Below are 24,806 nucleotides of genomic sequence, written 5' to 3' on the forward strand. Positions count from 1 at the left end.
CCTTGCTGTTAATCTTTAACATATATAAATCTTATCTGCTGCTGCTACTTCTGCTAAGTCGCTTCAGTTGTGTCTGACTCTGTGTGACCCCATAGACAGCAGCCCACCAGGCTTCCCCGTCCCTGGGATTCTCCAAACAAGAACACTGGAGTGGGTTGCCATTTCCTTCTCCAATGCATGAAAGTGAAAAGTGAAAGTGAAGTCACTCAGTCGTGTCCGACTCTTTGTGACCCCGTGGACTGCAGCCTACCAGGCTCCTCCATCCATGGGATTTTCCAGGCAAGAGTACTGAAGTGGGGTGCCATCACCTTCTCCGTAAATCTTATCTACCTCATTTAAATTTGCACATCTATTCTTTTTCTTTTCTTTCTCTTCTTTCCTCTCAACATGTTTGTTAGTTTTATTTTCATTGCTTTATTCCCCAGTTGGCACCTTGCTTTAGTTTTGTTTTCCAGTTTGTTCTTTAATTCGTTTTGTTCTGGTAGATATAATTTTTGGTTTCCTTTGTTCACCAGGTCAATCTATTGTACTTCATTTTTCTTGGACTGTGTTGATTTTGCTTATGGTTGTATAGGTATATGTGTATATTCAGTCACACTTTCTACTGTTGTTATAAACCTCTGCCTCTATGTTGGGCTTTTGCAGTTCTGTGGAGTTTTCATTTTTTCCCCCCTTTTTTCTTTCTTCTTTTTCTTTTTTATAACTCTAATGTTTAATTTTTTTAACCTATTATATTTTTTCTACATTTATTCCTTTGTTTGCTTTTCCTACTGTTCTTTTCCCCTTGCAGTTAATCTTTAATGTATAGAAATCTTCATCTACCTCTATTTAACTTACCTATTAGCATATCTATTCTTTCTCTCTTTTCTTTCTTTCCTTTACTCTCAACATATTTGTTAGTTTTGTTTTCATTGCTTTATTCCCCACTTGGCACCTTGCTTTAGAATTGTTTTCCAGTTTGTGCTCAAGTTAGTTTTGTTCTTAACTGGCTAATATAATTTTTTATTTCCTTTGTTCACTGGGTCAATCTACTATATTTTTGTAGGACTGTTTTAACTTTGCTCATGGGTGTATATGTATATATTCGATTGTTTTAATTACTATTTCCCTGATTTTGTAACTGCCATTTGTCTGGGGTTCATCTTTGCTCTCTCATTTTTGGATATTTGTTTTAATCTCACTTAATGCATAACAAACCACTTGTGGAATCTTCGTTCCTGAACAGAGATCAAGCCCTGAGCCTTTGGAGTGGGAGCACTGACTCCAAGACCCTAGACTACCAGAGAACTAACCCTAGGGGTTATCAAATAGTGAGAACTCACACAAAGGAAACCGCTTGAATACAAGACCCAGCATCACCCAACCACCAGTAGCACTCTGTGTAGGACGCCTCATCTAAACAACAAACAAAACAAAAATACAAACCCAATGAGCAGCAGACAGGATCACCACCTCACTCAACCTTGCCCATCAGAGGAAAAACAAACAAACAAACCTCAGCACAAATCTCACCCTATACACGCTCACACAAAACATTGGACCAACCTTAGGAGGGCAGAAACCAAAAGGAAGAAAGAATTCATCCTTCTTCAAGGAAAGAATTCAACTTTCCTTCAAACCTGGGAAAAGGAGACCTCAAACACAATAACTGAAAAAAATTAATAATGAAAAGTCAGAAAAATACTGAAGGAACAAACTAGAAACACAAAAGTCCAAATAAATGAAGAGGAAATAGGCAAATTACCTGAAGAAGAATTTGGAATGATGATAGTAAAGATGATAATAAACCTTGAAAGCAAAATGGAGAAAATGCAAGAATCACTTAACAAAGATCTAGAAGAATTAAAGAATAAACATACAGAGACAAACCACACAATTACTGAAATTAAAAATACTCTAGAAGGAATCAATAGCAGAATATCTGAAGCAGAAGAACGAATCAGTGAGCTGGAAGATAAAATGGTGGAAATAACTTCTGAAGAGCAGAATAAAGTAAAAAGAATTAAAAGAGCTAAGGACAGTTTCAGAGATCTCAGGAACCATCTCAAACAAACAAAAATTTGAATTATATGGGTCCCAGAAAAGAAGAGAAAAAGAAAGGGTATGAGAAAATTTTTGAAAAGATTATAGTTGAAAATTTCCCCAACAGGGAAACAGAAATAGTCAATCAAATCCAAGAGGGACAAAGAGTCCCATACAGGATAAACCCAAGGAGAAACACACCAAGACACATACTAATCAAAATAACAAAGGCTAAACACAAAGAAAGAATATTAAAAGCAGCAAGGGGGAAGCAACAAGTAACATACAAGAGAAACTTCACACAGTTAACAGCTGATCTTTCAGCAGTAACTCTGCAGGCCAGAAGGGAATGACAGGATATATTCAAAGTTCTGAAAGGGAAAAATCTACAATCGAGACTACTGCATCTGACAAGGATCTCATTCAAAATTGATGGAAAAATAAAAAGCTTTTCAGACAAGCAAAATTTGACAGAATTCAGTACCACCAAACCAGTTTTACAACAAATGTTAAAGGGACTTATATAGTCAAGAAATACAAGAGAAGAAAATAGATCTACAAAATCGACCCCAAACAATTAAGAAAATGGCAATAGGAACGTATATATCAATAATTACTTTCAATGTAAATGGATTAAATGCTCCAACCAAAAGACACAGGCTTGCTGAATGTATACAAAAACAAGACCCATATATATGCTGTCTACAAGAAAGCCACTTCAGACCTAAAGACACATATAGACTGAAAGTGAGAGGATGGGAAAATATATTCCATGCAAATGGGAAGCAAAAGAAAGCTGGAGTGGCAATCCTCATATCAGAGAAAATAGACCTTAAAATAGAGAAGATTACAAAAGATAAGGAAGAACACTACATAATGATCAAGGGATCAGTCTAAGAGGAAGACATAACAATTGTCAATATCTATGCACCCAACATAGGAACACCTCAATACATAAGACAAATACTAACAGACATAAAAGGAGAAATTGACATTAACACAGTAATAGTAGGAGACTTTACACCCCACTCACACCAATGGACAGATCATCCAAACAGAAAATTAATAAAGAAACACAAGTCTTAAATGATACAGTAGGTGAGATGGATCTTATTGATATCTGCAGGACATTTCATCCAAATGCAGAAGAATATACCTTCTTCTCAACTGCCTATGAAACATTCTCCGGGATAGACCACATCTTGGGTCATAAATCAAACCTCAGTACATTTAAGAAAATTCAGATCACATCAAGCATCTTCTCCAACCACAACGCTATGAGACTAGATATCAATGTTAAGAAAATAAACTATAAGAAACACAAACACATAGAGATTAAACAAAACATTTCTAAATAACCAACAGGTTACTGAAACCTGTAAAAGGGACATCAAAAAATTTCTAGAAACAAATGACAATGAAAACGTGACAACTCAAAACCTATGGGATGCAGCAAAAGCAGTTCTAAGAGGGAAATCTATAGGAATATAATCCTACCTCAAGAAAGAAGAAAAACATAGAATAGACAACCTAACTTTACACCTGAAACAACTGGAAAAAGAATAACAAAGCAACCCAAAAATTAGTAGAAGGAAAGATCATAAACATCTGAGCAGAAATAAATGAAAGAAACAATAGTAAAGATTAATAAAACCAAAGCTGGTTCTTTGAGAAGATAAACAAAATTGACAAACGTTTAGCCAGACTCATCAAGAAAAAAAGAGAGAAGAATCAAATCAACAAAATCAGAAATGAAAAAGGAGAGTTTACAACAGACAGTGCAGAAATACAAAGGATTATAAGAGACTATTATGAACAACTATATGGTAATAAAATGGATAACCTGGAAGAAATGGACAGATTCTTAGAAAAGTTCAATCTTCCAGGACTGAACCAGGAAGAAATAGAAATTATGAACAGCCCAATTACAAGCACTGAAATTGAAGCTGTGATCAAAAATCTCCCTTAAAACAAAAGCTCAGGAACAGATGGCTTCACAGGAGAATTCTATCAAACATTTAGAGAAGAGCTAATGCCTATCCTTCTAAAATTCTTTCAAAAAAATTGCAGAGGAAGACACTTCAAAACTCATTCTATGAGGCCACCATCACCCTGATACCAAAACCAGACAAAGACAACACAAAAAAGAAAACTACAGGCCAATATCACTGATGAACATAGATGCAAAAATCCTCAACAAAATTTTAGCAAATGGATTTCAGCAACACATCAAAAAGCTCATACACCATGATCAAGTTGGGTTTATTCCAGGGATGCAGAGATTCTTCACTATATGCAAATAAATCAATGTGATACACCATATTAACAAATTGAAAGATAAAAACCATATGATCATCTCAATAGATGCAGAAAAAGCCTTTGACAACTTTCAACACACATTTATGATTAAACGCTTCAAAAAATGGGCATAGAAGGAACCTACCTCAACATAGTTAAGGCCATATATGATAAGCCTACAGCAAATATTATTTTCAATGGTGAAAAACTAAAAGCATTCCCGCTAAGATCAGGAATAAGACAAGGGAGTCCATTTTTGCCACTATTACTCAGCATAGTTCTGGCAGTGCTAGCTACAGCAATCAGAGAAGAAAAAGAAATAAAAGGAATCCAGATCAGAAAAGAAGTAAAGCTCTCACTGTTTGCAGATGACATGATACTCTTCATAAAAAACCCTAAAACATGTTTTCTTATGATCCGTTTGGTTACCAAACCTGAGATGACCTGAATTTATTTGCTGGTGAAATAAAGACTGTTTATCCCCCCCCCAAAAAAAAAAAAAAAAAAGATAGTATCAGAAAATTACTAGAGCTAACCAGTGAATTTAGCAAAGTTGCAGGATACAAACTCAATACACAGAAATCATTTGCATTTCTATGTACTAACAATGAGGAATCATACAGGGAAATTAAGGAATCAATCCCATTCACCATTGCAACAAAAAGAATTAAATATCTAGGAATAAACTTACCTAAGGATACAAAAGTACTGTGCACAGAAAATTATAAGACACTAATGAAAGAAATCAAAGATGACCTAAACAGATGGAGAGATAGTCCATGTTCCTGGGTAGGATGAATCAATATTGTGAAAATGACTATACTACAAAACACAATCTACAGATTTAATGTGAGTCCCATCCAATTGTCAATGGCATTTTTCACAGAACTAGAACAAAAAATTTCACAATTCATATGAAAACACGGAAGACCCCAAATAGCCAAAGCAGTCTTAAGAAAGAAGAATAGAACTGGAGGAATCAACCTTCCTGACTTCAGATTATACTACAAAGCTACAGTCATCAAGACAGTATGATACTGGAACAAAAACAGAAATATAGACCAATGGAATAAGATAGAAAGCCCAGAAATAAACCCATGCACCTATGGGTACCTTATTTTTGACAAAGGAGGCACAAATATACAATGGGCAAAGACAGCCTCTTCAATAAATGGTGCTGGGAAAACTGGACAGCTACATGTAAAAGAATAAAATTAGAACACTTCCTAACATCATATACAAAGATAAACTCAAAATGGATTCAAGACCTAAATATAAGACCAGAAACTATAAAACTCTTAGAGGAAAACATAGGCAGAACACTTGATGACATAAATCAAAGCAAGATCTTCTATGACCTACCTCCTACAGTAATGGAAATAAAAACAAAAGTAAACAAGTGGGACCTGATTAAAGTTAAATGCTTTTGCACCACAAAGGAAACTATAATCAAGGTGAAAAGACAGTGCTCAGAATGGGAGGAAACAATAGGAAATGAAACAACTGACAAAGGATTAATTTCCAAAATACACAAGCAGCTCATACAACTCAATACCAGAAAAACAGCCCAATCAAAAAGTGGGAAAAAGAACCAGACAGACACTTCTCCAAAGAAGACATACAAATGGCTAACAAACACATGAAAAGATGCTCAACATCACTCATCACTAGAGAAATGCAAATCAAAGCCACAGTGAGATGTCACCTCACACTGGTCAGAATGGCCATCATCAAAAAGTCTATAAACAATAAATGCTGGAGAGGGTGTGGAGAAAAGGGAATGCCCTTGCACTGTTGGTGGAAATGTAAATTGATAAAGCCACTATGGAAGACAGTATGGAGATTCCCTAAAAAACTAGGAATAAAACCACCATATGACCCAGCAATCCCACTCCTAGGCATATACCTTGAGGAAACCAAAATTGAAAGAGACCCATGTATCCTATTGTTCATTTCAGCACTATTTACAATAGTTAGAACATGGAAACAACCTAGATGTCCATTGACAGATGAATGGATAAAGAAGTTGTGGTACACAATGGAATATTACTCAGCCATAAAAAGGAGTGCATTGAATCAGTTCTAATGAGGTGGATGAAGCTAGAACCTATTATACAGAGTGAAGTGAGTCCGAAAGAAAGATAAATAGTGTATTCTAGTACATATATACTGAATCTAGAAAATTGGTACTGAAGAATTTATTTACAGGGCAACAGTGGAGAAGCAGACATAGAGAACAGACTAAGGACATGGAGAGAGGGAAGGAGAAGGTGATATGTATGGAAAAAGTAATATAGAAACTTAAATTACAGTATTTAAAATAGATAGCCAACGGGAATTTGCTGTCTGGCTCAGGAAAGTCAAACAGGGCTCTGTATCAACCTAGAGGGGTGGGATAGGGAGGGAGACAGGAGGGAGTTTCAAAAAGGAGAGGATATATGTATACCTATGGGTGATTTATGTTGAGGTTTGACAGAAAACGGCAAAATTCTGTAAGGCAATTATCCTTCAATAAAAAATAAATTAGAAATCCACAACTTTAACTGTAATAATTTTCTGTCCTAGGAGACAAAATTGAGTAAAGACTGGATTGGGAGTCCAACTGACTGCATTCAAATCTTGTCTTCACTATGTAGCTTCATGATTTGGGGAGTCATTAAATTAACTGAGCCCTATTTTTCATCTTATAATAAATATAAAATAGATGCAACTTCATAAAGCTGCTATGATGATTGAGATAATATATATTGACATGCTTGGTATAGTATGTGACAACTAGAAAGTACCCAGTGAATTCTGACAGTGCTTTTTCTCTGCTACCATGCAGGTTCCAGGCATTATGCCACACATTCAGTTCACTCAGTCAGTTGTGTCTGAGTCTTTGTGAACCCATGGACTGCAGCATGCCAGGCTTCCCTGTCTATCACCAACTCATGGAGCTTGCTCAGATTCATGTCCATTGAGTTGGTGTTGCCATCCAACCACCTCATCCTCTGTCATCCACTTCTCCTCCTGACTTCAATCTTTCCCAGCATCAGGGTCTTTTCCAATGAGTCAGCACATCAGGTGGCCAAAGTATTGGAGTTTTGGCTTCAGCATCAGCCCTTCCAGTGAATATTCAATTCTGATTTCTTTAGGATTGACTGGTTTGATATCCTTGCAGTCCAAGGGAATCTCAAGAGTCCTCTCCAACAAAACAGTTCAAAAGCATCAATTATTTGGTGCTCAGCCTTCTTTATGGTCCAATTCTCACTTCCATACATGACTACTGAAAAACCATAGCTTTGACTAGACAGACCTTTTCTGACAGAGTAATGTCTCTGCTTTTTAATATGCTGTCTAGGTTTGTCATAGCTTTTCTTCCAAGGAGCAAGCATCTTTTAGTTTCATGATTGCAGTCACCATCTGCAGTGATTTTGGAGCCCAAGAAAATAAAGTCTGTCACTGTTTCCATTGTTTCCCCATCTATTTGCTGTGAAGTGTTGGGACAGGATGCCATGATCTTAATTTTTTGAATGTTGAGTTTCAAGCCACACATTAGGGATGCCAAAATGATGGTGTCCTCAAATCACTCTAGTGGGGAAGAAAAACATATAAAAAATTAACTTTTCTACAGTGTGATAGGCACCATCATAAAAAGGTGTTCAAGATACTTCAAAACAGAGAAGAGAGAGTGATCAGTTATAGCCAGAGAATGTAGGGTGGGCTGTGGGCAGAGGTGACAGACTTTCAAAGAGAAGTTGATACGATAATATGTATCATCTATCTATCCACATACACACACACACACACACACACACACATATATGAAGGTCAGACTGATGGAGGGGAGGAAGAGCAGCAATGAGGATTTTTTTGGAGAGAGTTGGCATAATGCTATAATTTTCTCTTCTCCCCTTTCCATTCAAGTCAAATATGATATTGTGATTTATAATAAGAAATATATATTTGGTCTTTGTCCTTGGTTCCTGGTGCACAGTTCAGTTCAGTCAGTTCAGTTCAGTTGCTCAGTCGTGTCCGACTCTTTGCGACCTCTTCAATTGCAAAACGCCAGGCCTCCCCTGTCTATCAACTCCCGGAGTTCACCCAAACTCATGTCCATCGAGTCGGTGATGCCATCCAGCCATCTCATCCTCTGTCGTCCCCTTCTCCTCCTGCCCCCAATCCCTCTCAGCATCAGAGTCTTTTTCAATGTGTCAACTCTTCGCATGAGGTGGCCAAAGTATTGGAGTCTCAGCTTTAGCATTAGTCCTTCCAATGAACACTCAGGACTGATCTCCTTTAGAATGGACTGGTTGGATCTCCTTGCAGTCCAAGGGACTCTCAAAGTCTTCTCCAACACCACATTTCAAAGGCATCAATTTTTCGGCACTCAGCTTTCTTCACAGTCCAACTCCCACATCCATACATGACCACTGGAAAAGCCATAGCCTTGAGTAGGTGGACCTGTGTTGGCAAAGTAACGTCTCTGCTTTTGAATATGCTATCTAGGTTGGTCATAACTTTCCTTTCAAGGAGTAAGCATCTTTTAATTTCATGGCTGCAATCACCATCTGCAGTGATTTTGGAGCTCAAAAAAAATAAAGTCTGACACTGTTTCCACTGTTTCCCCATCTATTTCCCGTGAAGTGATGGGACTGGATGCCATGATCTTTGTTTTCTGAATATTTAGGTCAACTTTTTCACTCTCCTCTTTCACTTTCATCAAGAGACTTTTTAGTTCCTCTTCACTTTCTGCCGTAAGGGTGGTGTCATCTGCATATCTGAGGCCATTGATATTTCTCCCAGCAATCTTGATTCCAGCTTGTGCTTCTTCCAGCCCAGTGTTTCTCATGATGTACTCTGCATATAAGTTAAATAAGCAGGGTGACAATATACAGCCTTGACGTACTCCTTTTCCTATTTGGAACCAATCTGTTGTTCCATGTCCAGTTCTAACTGTTGCTTCCTGGCCTGCATACAGATTTCTCAAGAGGCAGGTCAGGTGGTCTGGTAATTCCCACCTCTTTCAGAATTTTCCACAGTTTATTGTGATCCACACAGACAAAGGCTTTGGCTTACTCAATAAAGCAGAAATGGATGTTTTTCTGGAACTCTCTTGCTTTTTCCATAATCCAGCAGATGTTGGCAATTTGATCTCTGGTTCCTCTGCCTTTTTTAAATCTAGCTTGAACATCTAGAAGTTTCATGGTTCACGTATTGCTGAAGCCTGGCTTGGAGAATTTTGAGTGTTACTTTAGGCATGTGAGATGAGTGCAATTGTGTGGTAGTTTGAGCACTCTTTGGCATTGCCTTTCTTAGAGATTGGAATGAAAACTGACCTTTTTCAGTCCTGCGGCCACTGCTGAGTTTTCCAAATTTTCTGGCATATTGAGTGCAACACTTTCACAGCATCGTCTTCCAGAATTTGAAATGGCTCAACTGGAATTCCATCACCTCCACTAGCTTTGTTCGTAGTGATGCTTTCTAAGGCCCACTTGACTTCACATTTCAGGATGTCTGGCTCTAGATGAGTGATCACACCATAGTGATTATCTGGGTCATGAATATCTTTTTTGTACAGTTATTCTGTGTATTCTTGTCATCTCTTCTTTATATCTTCTGCTTCTGTTAGGTCCATACCATTTCTGTCCTTTATCAAGCCCATCTTTGCATGAAATGTTCCCTTGGTATCTCTAATTTTCTTGAGGAGATCTCTAGTCATTCCCATTCTGTTCTTTTCCTCTACTTCTTTGCATTGATCGCTGAGGAAGGCTTTCTTATCTCTTCTTGGTATTCTCTGGAACTCTGCATTTAGATGCTTATATCTTTCCTTTTCCCCTTTGCTTTTCACTTCTCTTCTTTTCACAGCTATTTGTAAGGCCTCCCCAGACAGCCATTTTGCTTTTTTGCATTTCTTTTCCATGGGGATGGTCTTGATCCCTGCCTCCTGTACAATGTCACAAACCTCATTCCATAGTTCATCAGGCACTCTATCTTTCAGATCTAGGCCCTTAAATCTATTTCTCACTTCCATTGTATAATCATAAGGAATTTGATTTAGGTCATACCTGAATGGTTTGGCGGTTTTCTCTGCTTTCTTCGGTCTAAGTCTGAATTTGGTTATAAGTAGTTCATGATCTGAGCCACAGTCAGCTCCTGGTCTTGTTTTTGTTGACTGTGTAGAGCTTCTCCATCTTTGGCTGCAAAGAATATAATCAGTGTGATTTCGGTGTTGACCATCTGGTGATGTCCATGTGTAGTGTCTTCTCTTGTGTTGTTGGAAGAGGGTGTTTGCTATGACCAGTGCATTTTCTTGGCAAAACTCTGTTAGTCTTTGCCCTGCTTCTTTACGCATTCCAAGGCCAAATTTGCCTGTGACTCCAGGTGTTTCTTGACTTCCTACTTTTGCATTCCAGTCCCCTATAATGAAAAGGATATCTCTTTTGGGTGTTAGTTCTAAAAGGTCTTGTAGGTCTTCATAGAACTGTTCAACTTCAACTTCTTTAGCTTTACTGGTTGGGGCATAGGCTTGCATTACTGTGATATTGAATGGTTTGCCTTGGAGACGAACAGAGATCATTCTGTTGTTTTTGAGATTGCATCCAAGTACTGCATTTCGGCCTCTTTTTTTGACCATGATGGCTACTCCATTTCTTCTGAGGGATTCCTGCCCGCAGTAGCAGATATAATGATCATCTGAGTTAAATTCACCCATTCCAGTCCATTTTAGTTCACTGATTCCTAGAATGTCGACGTTTACTCTTGCCATCTTTTGTTTGATCACCCCCAATTTGCCTTGATTTATGGACCTAACATTCCAGGTTCCTATGCAATATTGCTCTTTACAGCATCGGACCTTGCTTCAATCACCAGTCATATCCACAAGTGGGTATTGTTTTTGCTTTGGCTCCATCCCTTCATTCTTTCTGGAGTTATTTCTCCACTGATCTCCAGTAGCATATTGGGCACCTACTGACCTGGGGAGTACCTCTTTCAGTGTCCTATCATTTTGCCTTTTCATACTGTTCATGGGGTTCTCAAGGCAAGAATACTGAAGTGGTTTGCCATTCCCTTCTCCAGTGGACCACATTCTGTCAGACTTCTCCACCATGACCCGCCTGTCTTGGGTTGCCCCGCGGGCATGGCTTAGTTTCATTGAGTTAGACAAGGCTGTGGTCCTAGTGTGATTAGATTGACCAGTTTTCTGTGAGTATGGTTTCAGTGTGTGTGCCCTCTGATGCCCTCTTGCAACACCTACAATCTTATTTTGGTTTCTCTTACTTTGTGTGTGGGGTATCTCTCCATGGTTGCTCCAGCAAAGCACAGCCGCTGCTCCTTACCTTGGACGAGGGGTATCTCCTCACTGCCGCCCTTCCAGACCTTCAACAACAAAGGTGTCTCCTGTTATGTAAATAAGGTGACTTCTGGCCCTCATCTGAAGTTAAGGGCAGGTTGCCAGGGGAACCAGCAAAGTAAGGGTAGGAACTTAGTCCCATCCTTGACCATCAGAGAAGGGAGTGGGTTGGAAATTGAATCAGTCACCAATGGCCAGTGATTTAGTTAGTCATAACAATGTAATGAAGCCTCCCCCCAAATCCAAAAGAACAGGGTGCAGAGAGCTCCTGATTTGGCGAACATGTGGAGATTCGGGGAGAGTAGCTCACGTGGTGAGAGCATGAAAGCTCCGGTGCCCTTTCCTGTACCTTACCTTCTGCCTCTCTTCCACTGGCCTGTTCCTACGCTATATTCTTTTAGAATAAACTGGTGTTCTAGTAAGTAAAATGTTTTCTGAGTTCTGTGAGCTATTCTAGCAATCTAAGTGAACTCAAGGAGAACATATAATCTCTGATTTATAGCCAGATTGGTCAGAAGTACAGGTAATAACCTGGACTTGTGACTGGTGAGTGGGGGCCAGTCTTGTAGGGATGAACCCTTAACCCATGATATCCAATGCTATCTCTGGGTAGATAGTGTCAGAATTGAGCTGAATTATAGGATGCCCAGCTGGTATCCGGAGAATTGCTTGTTGGTCTGGGCTCTCCCCTGCTTCCCAACTCCCACAGAGCAACTGAGTGCAGAAAACCTTTATCAAGTGAGAAGGGTTTAGAATTCTCTCAGAGAGCTTGACATGTTACCCAGCAATTTGGAGGACCTGGTGAGTGGTGCCCAGTTTCTAGCCTAGAAATATCTGAAGGTTAGAGGCATTCTGGAGCTTTATACAGTAGCAGAGCCTAAAGTGGAGCAGCTTGTGCTTCCAGGATTTAGAGGGCACCAAACATGCTGTTTTCCATGGGCAAGAGTGGACACTGGAAAGATTAACTGAGGATGGGCTGATTTCAAAGGACTCTGCCCAAGAAGTATGAGGGCAAGGGTAAGATGACCTAAATAATCAGGATACATAATCTGCTCTTAGCAATAATGCAGTCCTCTAAGGGGGCCTTTGAGGAACCTACAAAAATTCCCTATGACCAACATTTAGGCATCAACACCCAGAGAGCCTTGACAGAAATTACAAGGTCAGCAGTCAAATAAGATGCTCCTTCCCACCCCCTCCCCCTTAGCTCTCCTCCAACCCTCAATCCTAACAAGGAAAGGAGCTGCATAACAAACCCAGGAGGAAGAGAGGAGTTATTAAGGTGAAGGAATAGTATACAGCTGACCCTGCCTCGAATTCCATGGTGGGCTTACCCCCCAAACACTCCTTTTCTGGCAAACACTATTTGTTGAATAGTACTTCCAGCTTCCTGTGAAAAGAAACATTTCAACTCTTCCCCAACCTGAGCCATGCTCCAAATTTTAAGAAGTATACTAATTAGTCATAGACTAGTGGCAAAAAAGTAAACAAACCCTCTGTCTTAAAGATCCTTACGCATAAGTCCTTATTTTCTTTATTATTATCTTTTAATGTTATCTTACTTGATTTTAGCCCCCTTCTGGCAAACAGTCAGACAGGACTGAGTAAGGAACACTTTCACTTTTTGACTGTTTAGAAAATGATCCTTCTGAAATAGCCTGAGCCTCCCTACTTAAAGCAATCTAAACATCATGGTATAGAAAGAGATTTAATTAACAGAGGAAAGAGTGTCATAAGCCTGACATAAGCCAACTGAACACTGGAAACTCGAAATCATGCAACCCTGGGAAAGACCCTACAGATTCAGAAAGTTTTTCAGTTTCTGCCCTAAGCTCCCCTTCTCTTCCCCAGACTGATGACTCAGAACCATCAGCTATGTGCTTGGATTACTCAACAACTAGAAACTTTCTGCATAGACTTGACCCTCTGGGAAAAGCCTTTTTGCAAGTTTCTTATCAGCCTGCTCGTCATGCAGCTGGAGGTGGGACTTATGAGGAACACAGGAAAATGTTTACCACCACCAGGAGCAGAAAGGAGCCCAAATCCGATTTCTTTCCTCTGAGCTTCTTCCCTGGGAGAAAATGTTCCTTCATCTAGATTAAAGACCACAGGGAACAAAGAAAGTCACAAAGATATTGAACTTAATTTCCAGTGCCACTTTTACGTAAGAACTAGTAACTGGTAGCTAAATTATCTCATTCTTGCTGCTAATAAACAGTGAAGGTGCCAAAACACCAAAGCAGCACAGAAGAAATGTGGAAGAAACTAAGGGTTTCGATCATTTGTGAAAATGGGTATTCAGTCTTTGAATAATTAAGGATATCCAACTTGTAGGATACTAAAGAAATCCCTAATCTACATTTATGTTAGAGTATGTCATTACTAACCCAGATTAAAGTTTTAACATGATATCTATGAGCAACTCTACTGAAGAATTTCACTTATTGGCTGGATTACATATCAAAATAAGGGAAATGCTGAATTACAGACTTTATTTTTGAGGCTCCAAAATCACTGCAGATGGTGACTGCAGCCATGAAATTAAAAGATGCTTACTCCTTGGAAGAAAAGTTATGACCAACCTAGATAGCATATTCAAAAGCAGAGACATTACTTTGCCAACTAAGGTCCGTCTAGTTAAGGCTATGGTTTTTCCAGTAGTCATGTATGGATGTGAGAGTTGGACTGTGAAGAAGGCTGAGCACTGAAGAATTGATGCGTTTGAACTGTGGTGTTGGAGAAGACTCTTGAGAGTCCCTTGGACTGCAAGGAGATTTAGCCAATCCATTCTGAAGGAGATCGGCCCTGGGATTTCTTTGGAAGGAATGATGCTAAAGCTGAAACTCCAGTACTTTGGCCACCTCATGTGAAGAGTTGACTCATTGGAAAAGACTCTGATGCTGGGAGGGATTGGGGGCAGGAGGAGAAGGGGATGACAGAGGATGAGATGGCTGGATGGCATCACTGACTCGATGGACGTGAGTCTGAGTGAACTCCAGGAGTTGGTGATGGACAGGGAGGCCTGGCGTGCTGCGATTCATGGGGTCGCAAAGAGTCAGACACGACTGAGTGACTGAACTGAACTGAACTGATACATTGAATATTTAATAAATTAATCCCCATGTTGACAGTAGGAGTTCCAGAAATAATGTCTGCTGTATGACAGGACTTAATCAATACTAGTTAATAATGACTTGAGAGCAGGTCAATGCCTGATATGTTTGCAATCCAAATTAGAAGCACTGAAGAATCATATTCAAGGTTAAATTCCTCTAAAAAGACTGCTGGTGGTTGTGAATAGCTAAAGGAAAGGCAAGAAGATTGAAGCTTTCATTAGCATTACTCCTTTAAATATGAACTTATTCAAATAAATTTTGGCCCTGATTTCCAGGTCATACTATTTTCCTTTTATATTTTTCATGTAATTGAATTGTACCAAATTGTCTTGAGGGCTCAGCAGTAGTTTTTGACTCTAAAATCCATACCACTTCTCAGAGGAGGAAGAAGAAGAGGAGGAAACAGGGAGGGGAAGGTGGGAAGAGAGAAAGAAGAGGAAAGAAGGAAAGAAAATAAAGAGTGGTGATGGAAGAGGAAGAGATAAAGGGAGAAAAAGGGGGGAAAATGAAACGAAGGAGAGAAGGGAGAGAGAATAGGAGATACATGGGGGGACAGCAGGAGCAGAGGGGACAGCAGGAACAGGGAGGACCAGGCACCCCTCATTCATTTTGATCCTAAATTTTTTATACAAAATATTTGAAAGAGAGCCCCTAGATATGTATATGGTGGGTGACGGGAGTTCCTCATTTCTGGAGAACTAAAGAAATTCTATGCAATCCTTAATTAGGACATCAATACTTGTTTCAAACTTTTAAGTATTATACAATTTCAGTACAAGTTTTTTAATAGATTTAAACTAGACTCATCATGAAGATAGGAGAAGGCGATGGCAACCCACTCCAGTACTCTTGCCTGGAAAATCCCATGGACAGAGGAGCCTGGTGGGCTGCAGTCCATGGGGTCTCGAAGAGTCGGACACGACTGAGCGAATTCACTTTCACTTTTCACTTTCATGCATTGGAGAAGGAAATGGCAACCCACTCCAGTGTTGTTGCCTGGAGAATCCCAGGGACGGGGGAGCCTGGTGGGCTGCCGTCTATGGGGTCGCACAGAGTCAGACACGACTGAAGCAACTTCAGCAGCAGCAGCATGAAGATAGTACAAACTAATGTTCTTATGTAATTAAAAATTTTTTCTCTCAAATAATTGCATGACACTTGGTAGAAGAATTTTAATGATAGGAGAGGATAAGTTGATCGTGACTTTGGAAGGTCCTGAGCAGGGGCTTTTCCAAGAATAGAGCAGACTGTTAAGACAGGAAAGGAGATGGTAAGGAGGTTAACCACCATGGTTATTTACATCTGGCTGGATTACATCTGTTTTAGGTTTGCTGTCCTGGTTGGGTCTCCTTGGGAACCTCTTTATTGATCTGATAAAGCTAATAAAGAAATACACTGGAGTAGGTTCAGATGAAGGGATTCCCACTTTGCAAGTTGGTCTGCCTGTACGTATCTTACAGAGAAGTACTGATTCAGCCACCTGAGCTGTAATTTTCTCACTCCAAGGATATTATGTTGAAAAGAGATTACTATATGAGAAGGCCTTCCATTAAGCCCTACACGTCATTGGTTTGATGAAGACTGAGGAAAACAAGAATAACTCAAGTATGTTGAAGATCAGTGACTTCATAGTTATAAAAAATAAAGCTTATTAATGATCTTGAAAAGATTCCATATGAACACAAACATACATTGGTAACAATATATAAAAATATCTGCCAACATTCTTCTGACTCAGGCTATTAAATTTCATATTAAAATATGATAAAAAGATATTTATTAAATAGACCTTATAGACAAAGCTTGAAAAATAGTGAAGTATACTTAGGAAACTCTACACAAAGAACAAGCAGTTTAGAGTATTTTTTCTAAAATGATAAGAACAAAGTTAGTATGTAGTTATAACATTAGTAATTTGAAATTTAATTGAGGACTGAGCATGTGTTAGGCACCGTTCCTTCTGCTTTCAATATATTTACCATCTTATGTAATTCACACAAAACCCCTCTGAAATAAATACTGTTCTATTACTGTAACTATTATTCTGTTTTGTAAGGATGGAATTAGCAACAGAAAATTCTATGGAATGTACTGCTGTATACAAAGAGAATAGATTATGCCTGAACTTGAGGGTATCAGAGAGTTAATCTCATACATCTCAACTTGGGATATTGAAAAGTATTTAGTAGACACAAGACAATAAAGTTTATAAAGTTGGTATAAAGGGAAAGAGTATAACAAAAAAGCAAATTCTTAGGCTTCAAAATGCTGTCTGTTTGGCTTAAAGAACTCTAAAATAATGAATTATATTTGTTTTGTTTGTTTTTGTAATATATTGCTAGTTGGTGTGTTAAAGAGCTTTTAAATCTCAGCAGCACAAGAAAAGAGACTTGGCTCTGGGCAGCTTCCATCTCTCAGTCAAATTGGCTAGAGAGACCTGACATCTTGGATATGTTGCCACCACTTAAAACAAATACACTTTAAACATAAGTAAAATAAAATAAACCAAATGATAATATGATTAGTATTTTTGGAGCAACAGCAATGTGCTGTGCTTTGATTGGACAGAATTGAGCTTAGCATGGATCTTGTTTACACTTCTGATTTTCTTTTCATTCCTTCAAGAAGTAATGAGCTAAAATACCAATCAATGCTCTACTAGCACTAGGCAGGTGACAGTGGGCTATTTATTTGGTTCTAAGAAATGTGGTTTAACTGTGACTGTCAGTAAAATAGGGGCCTACACATACCACAGGTGCCCACACTGGGCACTGCAGGCCACAGAAAAGCGCTTAGTAGTTGTGTGTATTCAAATTTGTGGAATCTAATCCAGAACACTATTAGGCATACCATGATAAATCTTTTGAGAACTAGAGAACCTATTTGTAATGTGAAATAGCTCTTGTGTTTTTAAGCTTGTGTAATGTGGTCTTACACAAGAAACTTCTGGAATGTATTGAAGCCTAAGGTTCTTTCTCAGAAAAGTTGTACGGAAAAGACATATTTTATGGTTTGAGGGGTGTTCTCTAGCTCCTTTTAGTCAAATTTATGTAACTTGTAAGCAGAAGGTGTGGTGGCAACAGATGATGAATGGTAAAGAGAAACTTCCCCAAGGACAGCCAGAACAGACCGGCCTGGGGCTCAGGTCCACTTAGGCCTTAACTGACCCAGCGCTCTTGCTTAACTCCGTGCGCTCAAAGGCGTAGGCTGTTAGGAGGGTGAAACTACATATCCCAGGATGCAGTTGTCCCTCCCAAGCTGTGGGTAGCCTGCTCACTCCTCTCACTGCACTCTGGGGAGTGCAGTTTATTCCTAATCAGTAATTGCGCACACTGTCTAGGAAACCAGGGCTGTTAAGTTAGAGGGATCGGCCTCTCGCAGAGTCGGACACGACTGAGCGACTTTCTTTTTGAGTGGAGAAGGCAATGGCACCCCACTCCAGTGCTCTTGCCTGGAAAATCCCATGGACAGAGGAGCCTGGTGGGCTGCAGGCTGCAGTCCATGGGGTCGCGAAGAGTCGGACACGACTGAGCGACTTCACTTTCACTTTTCACTTTCGTGCATTGGAGAAGGAAATGGCAACCCACTCCAGTGTTGTTGCCTGGAGAATCCCAGGGACGGGGGAGCCTGGTGGGTTGCCGTCTATGGGGTCGCACAGACCCGGACACGACTGACGCGACATAGCAGCTGCAGCAGCCTCTCTATTGGCCCCGCCCTTCCATTGACCCCGCCCCTCCATTGACCCCCGCTCCAGGTTGCTTAGGAGATGAGAGACGCAGAATCTTGGACTGTGTCAGCACAGGGAACAGCATAGGTACAGAGAGAAATCCTTCGAGGTCTTGGTCAGGGCCGCCATGGATAGCTCTGACAGTTCCTGCCAGGAATGGTGCAGCCATGGACAATACTTGCTGGAACTCGGACCCACGGACTTAATGGAGCGCAAGGGCTCCCTAACCCTCCGCTCCCATCACAAGAAATACTCGAAGCCAGTATTGGTGCATTCCTGGTGAGCGAGCTCTCTTCGGGTTCCTAGGTGCTGGGAGATGGAGAAGAAGGGAAGGGATGGGGGACGGAGGAGGAAAGGAGAGTAAGAGACAGAGGACGAGGGCGAAGAGCATGAAATAAACAGGAAAGAATAAGAAAAGAGGAAAAGAAGAGCAGATAAAGAAAAACATCATTCAAGAGAGAGAAATCAGAAGAGAGAAAAGAAAGGGAAACAGATCTTCAAAGGAGAAATGGAGAGTGTAGGATTGAGAGTTTGGGCAGGGCAGACGAGAGGTAGAAGAGGCCTCCAAGAGCAGCTCCCTAGCACACACGGAGACCTGCTGCCACCAGACCCTGTCTGCCAGAGGTCACAGATCACCCACACAGAGAGTGGAGGTGGAGGGTTTCTGCAGAGGCCAGGGAATCATGGCAGAGTCTGTTAAGAGACCAAGGCACAGGAGGAGATGTCTGTTCAGAGGATGGCCTCAGGACTGCCATTTCTTGGGGGCAGTGAAACACAATGAATGATTTGAAAGAGGTCCCTAAAATATTCCCTGTGTCCCCCACTGGGTAAACCAGCAAACATACTTTATTTGACATGCACTGTGTTTACATTTTTTCTTTTAAATTAATTCACCACATTTAAAACCAGAAGATTTCACATGGAAATAGAGGATTGTGTCTTCTTTTAAAAAGATGAAAGCCTTGGCAACAAAGAATTTTATTCTTTCTGGCAACTATGAATGTACTGGGGAGTTGAACACTGGCTACTGTTTAAGATGAGTCTACTCCTTTCTTTGGTAATTTTGACTTCTTGCCTGACCTCAGGAAACATTTACTTCCCTGCATTAAGTTTTGGGCTTGGAATTCACTTAGAGATTCTGCTGTTTATTAACTATGACAGTGCCCAGTAGAAAAACATGACACATATAATTGGGAGGAAAAAATGAGGCCTTTTAGATCATTTAGAATTCTGTCCTTTGGGTCAGTTTTCCTGGATGTATTGTTGAGAATTATTGTTTCTGGATTATTTGGAATATTCTGGGAAAGAGGAAGATCTGAAGTGAAATTTCATATCTTGTCCTCTTTATACTTTCACTTTTGAAAGAAAATAATTTTGACTCTAGCCCAGGGCTAAACTTTCCTTGATCCCTTCATTCATGTAATGTATGTGACTCCTGTTGTTTCTGTTTTGCAAATTTTTATAGCCTACTCCCTTTCCCATGAGCTTTCTCCCTTACTTTTACTTCTTATCCCTAGAACCAACTCTTTGCCTACTTTGAACTCACTATGACAGGTTATATTAATTTGAAATCAAAACCTACACTGGGAAGTAGAAAAATCCTCTTTAGCCTCATAGAAGGGTTACCCCACAGGCCTCAGGCAAAACACTTAACTCTTCCATGATTTTGTTACTCCATAAGGATTTAGGTCATAAAGTAAATCACTGCCAGAAATTGTTGTTAAGGAGAAAGGCATTTTTCAAGTGGACAGTTCTTCTGCTCCCTTCTATACCTCTTTTGCTTTGAAGATTTTGCTTGTGGTCATCACAGACATCAGTAACAAAACACAGAAAAATATGTATGAGAAAGAGGATGAGGATCTTGGTGGGAGAAAAGGGTGGTGTAACTGAAAGTCATTCTGATCACTGCTGGAACTGTAGAGAGTTCTCATGTTGTTGGTTTTAGAAAGAAGGTTTGGGAGCAGGAAGAAATAAATTCAACCCAACAAATATTTTTATGTCATGGACTTTGCTATGTATTGGAGATACAGAGATGGATAAAGTGGTTCAATGAGATAATTTATATAAAGCATTTAATACCATGCCTGTGCATATAAGGAGTCAAACATACATAGTAACTCATATTTATTTAGCATAATATAATGATTAAAAGCTTGGATTTTAGGTTTCAATACCAGTTCTGCACCTTGTGATATGGTAAGTGACATGACTATTCTAGGCCTCTGTAAAATGGGGTTGATAGTATTATTATAAGATTAAACAAGGTATTATATGCGAAGCATCTTTTGACAGATAGCCTAGCAGGTAAACAGAGTAAAGATTATATACATGTATTAGGACACGATCATTGACCTCAATGAATTTCATTGGCCAATAAAGGAGAATGTCAATAAATTCAGTATAATTAGATTTGTGCAAAATAGAGATGAATGTAAGAGGCAAATGTAATAGGAGGGGGTGGTTAGTGTGCACATGGTTTTCTGAGCAAGGTTTAGAAGGAAGAATAGGGGTTCTATAGGTACACAAAAGAGAATAGACAAGAGCAATGTAATAGGAAGAAGCAGTGTCAGAGGGAAATAGAAGAGGTTCTCTCTAGTTGGTAAATACAGTTGATCTCATTCCTTGTAGATTCTGTATTTGCAAATTCCTTGCAAAAATTTATATGTAACCCCAGTCATTACTTGCAGTGCTTTCATGGTCATTTATGGACATGTGCTGAGAGGCAAAAAATTTGAATCATCCCACACACATAGTCTCAGTTGATGTCAGACACTCTGCCTTCTTGTTTTAGCTCCTCTTCCTGTAAACAAGTATTTTTTTCACAGTCTACTTAGTGCCATGTTTTTTGCATTTTTGTAAATTTTGTTGGTGATATTATTGTTCAGGTGGCCCCCAAACACAGTGCTGAAGTGCTGTCTAATGTTCCTAAGTGCAAGAAGGCTGTTATGTGCCTCATGAAGAAAGTATGTGTGTTATATAAACTTCATTCGGACTTGAGTTACAATGCTATTGGCTGTAATTTCAATGTTAGTGAGTCAACAATATATATTAAACAAGATGTGTTTAAGCCAGGGACACACATAAAACTGGGTCATGTATTGATTAGTTGATGAAAATGTGACCTGAGGCTCATGGGAACCTAATCCTCTATTTCCCCTAGGAACAATGATTCAGTATATTCTAATTGTTTGTGACTTTTTAGAACATAACAGCCTCAAATAATGAGAATCAGTTGTCAAATCTGAGAAACATTCGCATTTCTCTGAGCTGGCTGTGCTGCTGGCATCCTTGTTTTCCTTCCATATCCATTCACCAAGATCTTTCCTAAAAAAAAAACTATATAAAGTTCAAATTGTATGAATTTCTAGATGAATAAATGTCATTGACCATTTTGTTTTTATGTATTCTGGTCATTACTGTTTGCTTTCTTTTGACTTATTTTGTTATATATTAAAACTTTTATTGAATTTTTAAAAGACTTTTATTGAATTTTAACCTTATGTTAGTGATTAATTGATGAACACCTACTATCTAAAATACACCATTTGAGGGTACGTCAATAGTGGTTCAGTGGTTAAGACTCCATGCTTCCGCTGCAGGGGCCACAGGTTTAATCCCTGGTCAGGGAACTAAGATTCTTCATGTTTCTTGGTGTGGCATAAAATAAAACGTAAAATAAAATAATCATTTGGTGGCCTCTCAGTTGAGTAGTTGATCAACTAAGGGACTTGTGCCTATAGGTTTGCAAAATATAATCTAACTGGGAGAAATTCTGAGGTACCTCTCAATAAACATTTAAGTGATTCCTGTGTTCCTTTTTATGCAGAATGTAATGCAAGTCTGTTTGACTTCACTACACATTAAAAACAGTTGTGTATAATAGACATGATAAGCTGAAATACCCAGAATGGTTGTTAAAAGTGTTTCTGGTCCATTACTGGATAAGAAATTGTATAGGAGCCTTGTCTTCTTGCAGTTGGAGTGGTGAATAGAGAGGCATATCACTTGCATTATACCTTTTATGCTTCTGAAGAGAAATATTTTTTCTAGAAATTATCTTTCTTATTCATTCCTGTAGCATTTATGGACCTATATCATCAGATGTTTCCATTGGAAATTATGAGTTGAGGGGAAGTTTCCTCTTGGAATATCTTCCCACTCATTGGAATAATTAAATACTAAGAACCAGGACAACTAGATTTGCCCTTAATAAATTCTCTAGTGTGAGGCTATTTCTTATTTATTTATTTATTATACTTATCTCTTTTTCCTTGGCCAAATTGACATATGGTAGTAAGTGATGGGAGAAGGCAATGGCAACCCACTCCAGTACTCTTGCCTGGGGAATTCCATGGCCAGAGGAGCCTGGTGGGCTACATTCCCTGGGGTCCTGAAGAGTCAGTCGCAACTGAGTGACTTCGCTTTCACTTTTCACTTTCATGCATTGGAGAAGGAAATGGCAACCCACTCCAGTGTTCTTGCCTGGAGAATCCCGGGGACGGAGGAGCCTGGTGGGCTGCCATCTATGGGGTCGCATGGAGTTGGACAGGACTGACGCAATTTAGCAGCAGCAGCAGCAGTAAGTGATGAGCCAAAAAAATTCACTCAAGTATCCATGGAGACAGTTCATGCTCTGGTCTCCATGGTGACATTTAAAGAGTTTTAAGGACTCACTCAGGTTAATTTTATATATTTGTAATTTCAATTCTTCTCTCTCCTGCCTGAGTCCTAAATTAAAGGGTATTTTACTCTCCTGCCCCACCACCCCCATTATAGGAAGAAAACAGAAAGAGAAAGGGGAGAAAGTAAGAAAAATTAAAATGTGGTGATAATTGTAGGGTAGGGAATTTTATAGTTTTAAAATTTTTTACAGAAAACCATTTGGGCAGGGGAAAGAAATTAAAGAACTTTCTATGATGCTCTTCAGACTTATATTCTATTGTGCTGTTTGAACAAGGAGTTCATATGAATTCAAGGTACTTCACATTGAGAGGAGAATCCAGTTTCAAGGCACTAGGATATCATTAGTATGATAATTAGAAAATAGAGATAAATTTTCTAATGTGCTGTATGTTCGTCTTACATTTAATCAGCAGTTTTCTCGTGGACTAACTTGGAAGTCTTTAGAGTCCTTCGCACTGCTAAGGACCAAGCTAGAGTTAAACAGATCTTCTCTATCCATCAATCCCATCTTCTCACATCTCCAACACACACTCAGGATAAAAAGGCAAAGAAAATAAAGAAAGTTCTTTAGTAACCACATATTGCAGCCTGCCTCTTTTGAAATCCATAAATGCTTCCTCTTCCAGCAAGCCTCCATTCTTTTACTTTAACAACTTAGACCCTCAGTCAAAAGCTTTTAACTCTTCTTTTGTGCATTTTAAATGTTTGGTTATATGGAGAGGAAAGAAGCGAATTTAAAGAGTGTTTTTGGTCAGTAATGAGAAGTGAGAAGAGCAAGCCTCAGGGTAAATTATAAGAACACAGTTGGTGCTCAAATAATGTTTATCAAAGAAATGAACAAATGAGCAGATAGAAAGGACACACACACAAACACAAAAGGCATTGCAGGCTGGGGGCCTCTATTTTATATTTTAAAAAGGCCCTAAGGTAAAGGACTATAGGATAATGCAAATCCATAATAAATCCAGAGCTGATTTTCACAGTCCTGACCCTTAAAATTTTTTTAAATTAAATTATACATAGTTGATTTACAATATTGTGTTAATTTCTGCTGTACAGAAAAGTGACTCAGTTTTACATATATATTTTTTCAAATTCTTTTCCATTATGATTTATTAAATGATATTGAATATAGTTCCGTGTGCTATACAGTAGGACCTTGTTGGTTGTCTATCTTGTATATAATAGTTTATATTTAGCTAATCCCAAATTCCCAATCCTTCTTTCCCCCCAGCGCCCTCCCCCTTGGCAACCACAAGTCTGTACTCTGTGAGTCTGTTTCATAGAAATGTTCATTTGTGTCCTATTTTAGATTCCATATATAAGTGATAGTATGTGGTTTTAATCTTTGTCTTCCTGACTTAATTGGTTTGGCATAATAAATCTCTAAGTCCGTCTGTGTTTCTACATGTGCACAACCGTGATCCTGATACAGCAGGATGACATTGAAGCATGTTTGGTCACTTCTGTAGAGGTAAGATTAGAGGATTATAAAACGTTAGGCTTTGATTAGAATGGTAAAGAATTTAAAAATGGGAGCTAAACATGTACTCTTCCTAGATGTAGTACACGAATTACCAGGAATGTACTGTTAATGACAGGTACATGACTAACGGGTACTTAG

The 24,806-nt window shown here is 39.1% G+C and overlaps 1 protein-coding gene across 1 annotated transcript in view; it reads left to right on the forward strand.

Moving 5' to 3' along the window:
* C8H9orf135 (chromosome 8 C9orf135 homolog) overlaps window positions 18,494-24,806 on the forward strand; it is a 99,038-nt gene continuing 92,725 nt past the window's right edge. The window contains exon 1 of the mRNA XM_018052825.1: window positions 18,494-18,778. Within this exon, the coding sequence (XP_017908314.1) occupies window positions 18,627-18,778 (152 nt within the window). The 5' untranslated portion in view covers window positions 18,494-18,626. The remainder of the gene's footprint in view (window positions 18,779-24,806) is intronic.

This window comes from Capra hircus, chromosome 8, assembly GCF_001704415.2.
Source record: "Capra hircus breed San Clemente chromosome 8, ASM170441v1, whole genome shotgun sequence".
NCBI lineage: Eukaryota > Metazoa > Chordata > Mammalia > Artiodactyla > Bovidae > Capra > Capra hircus.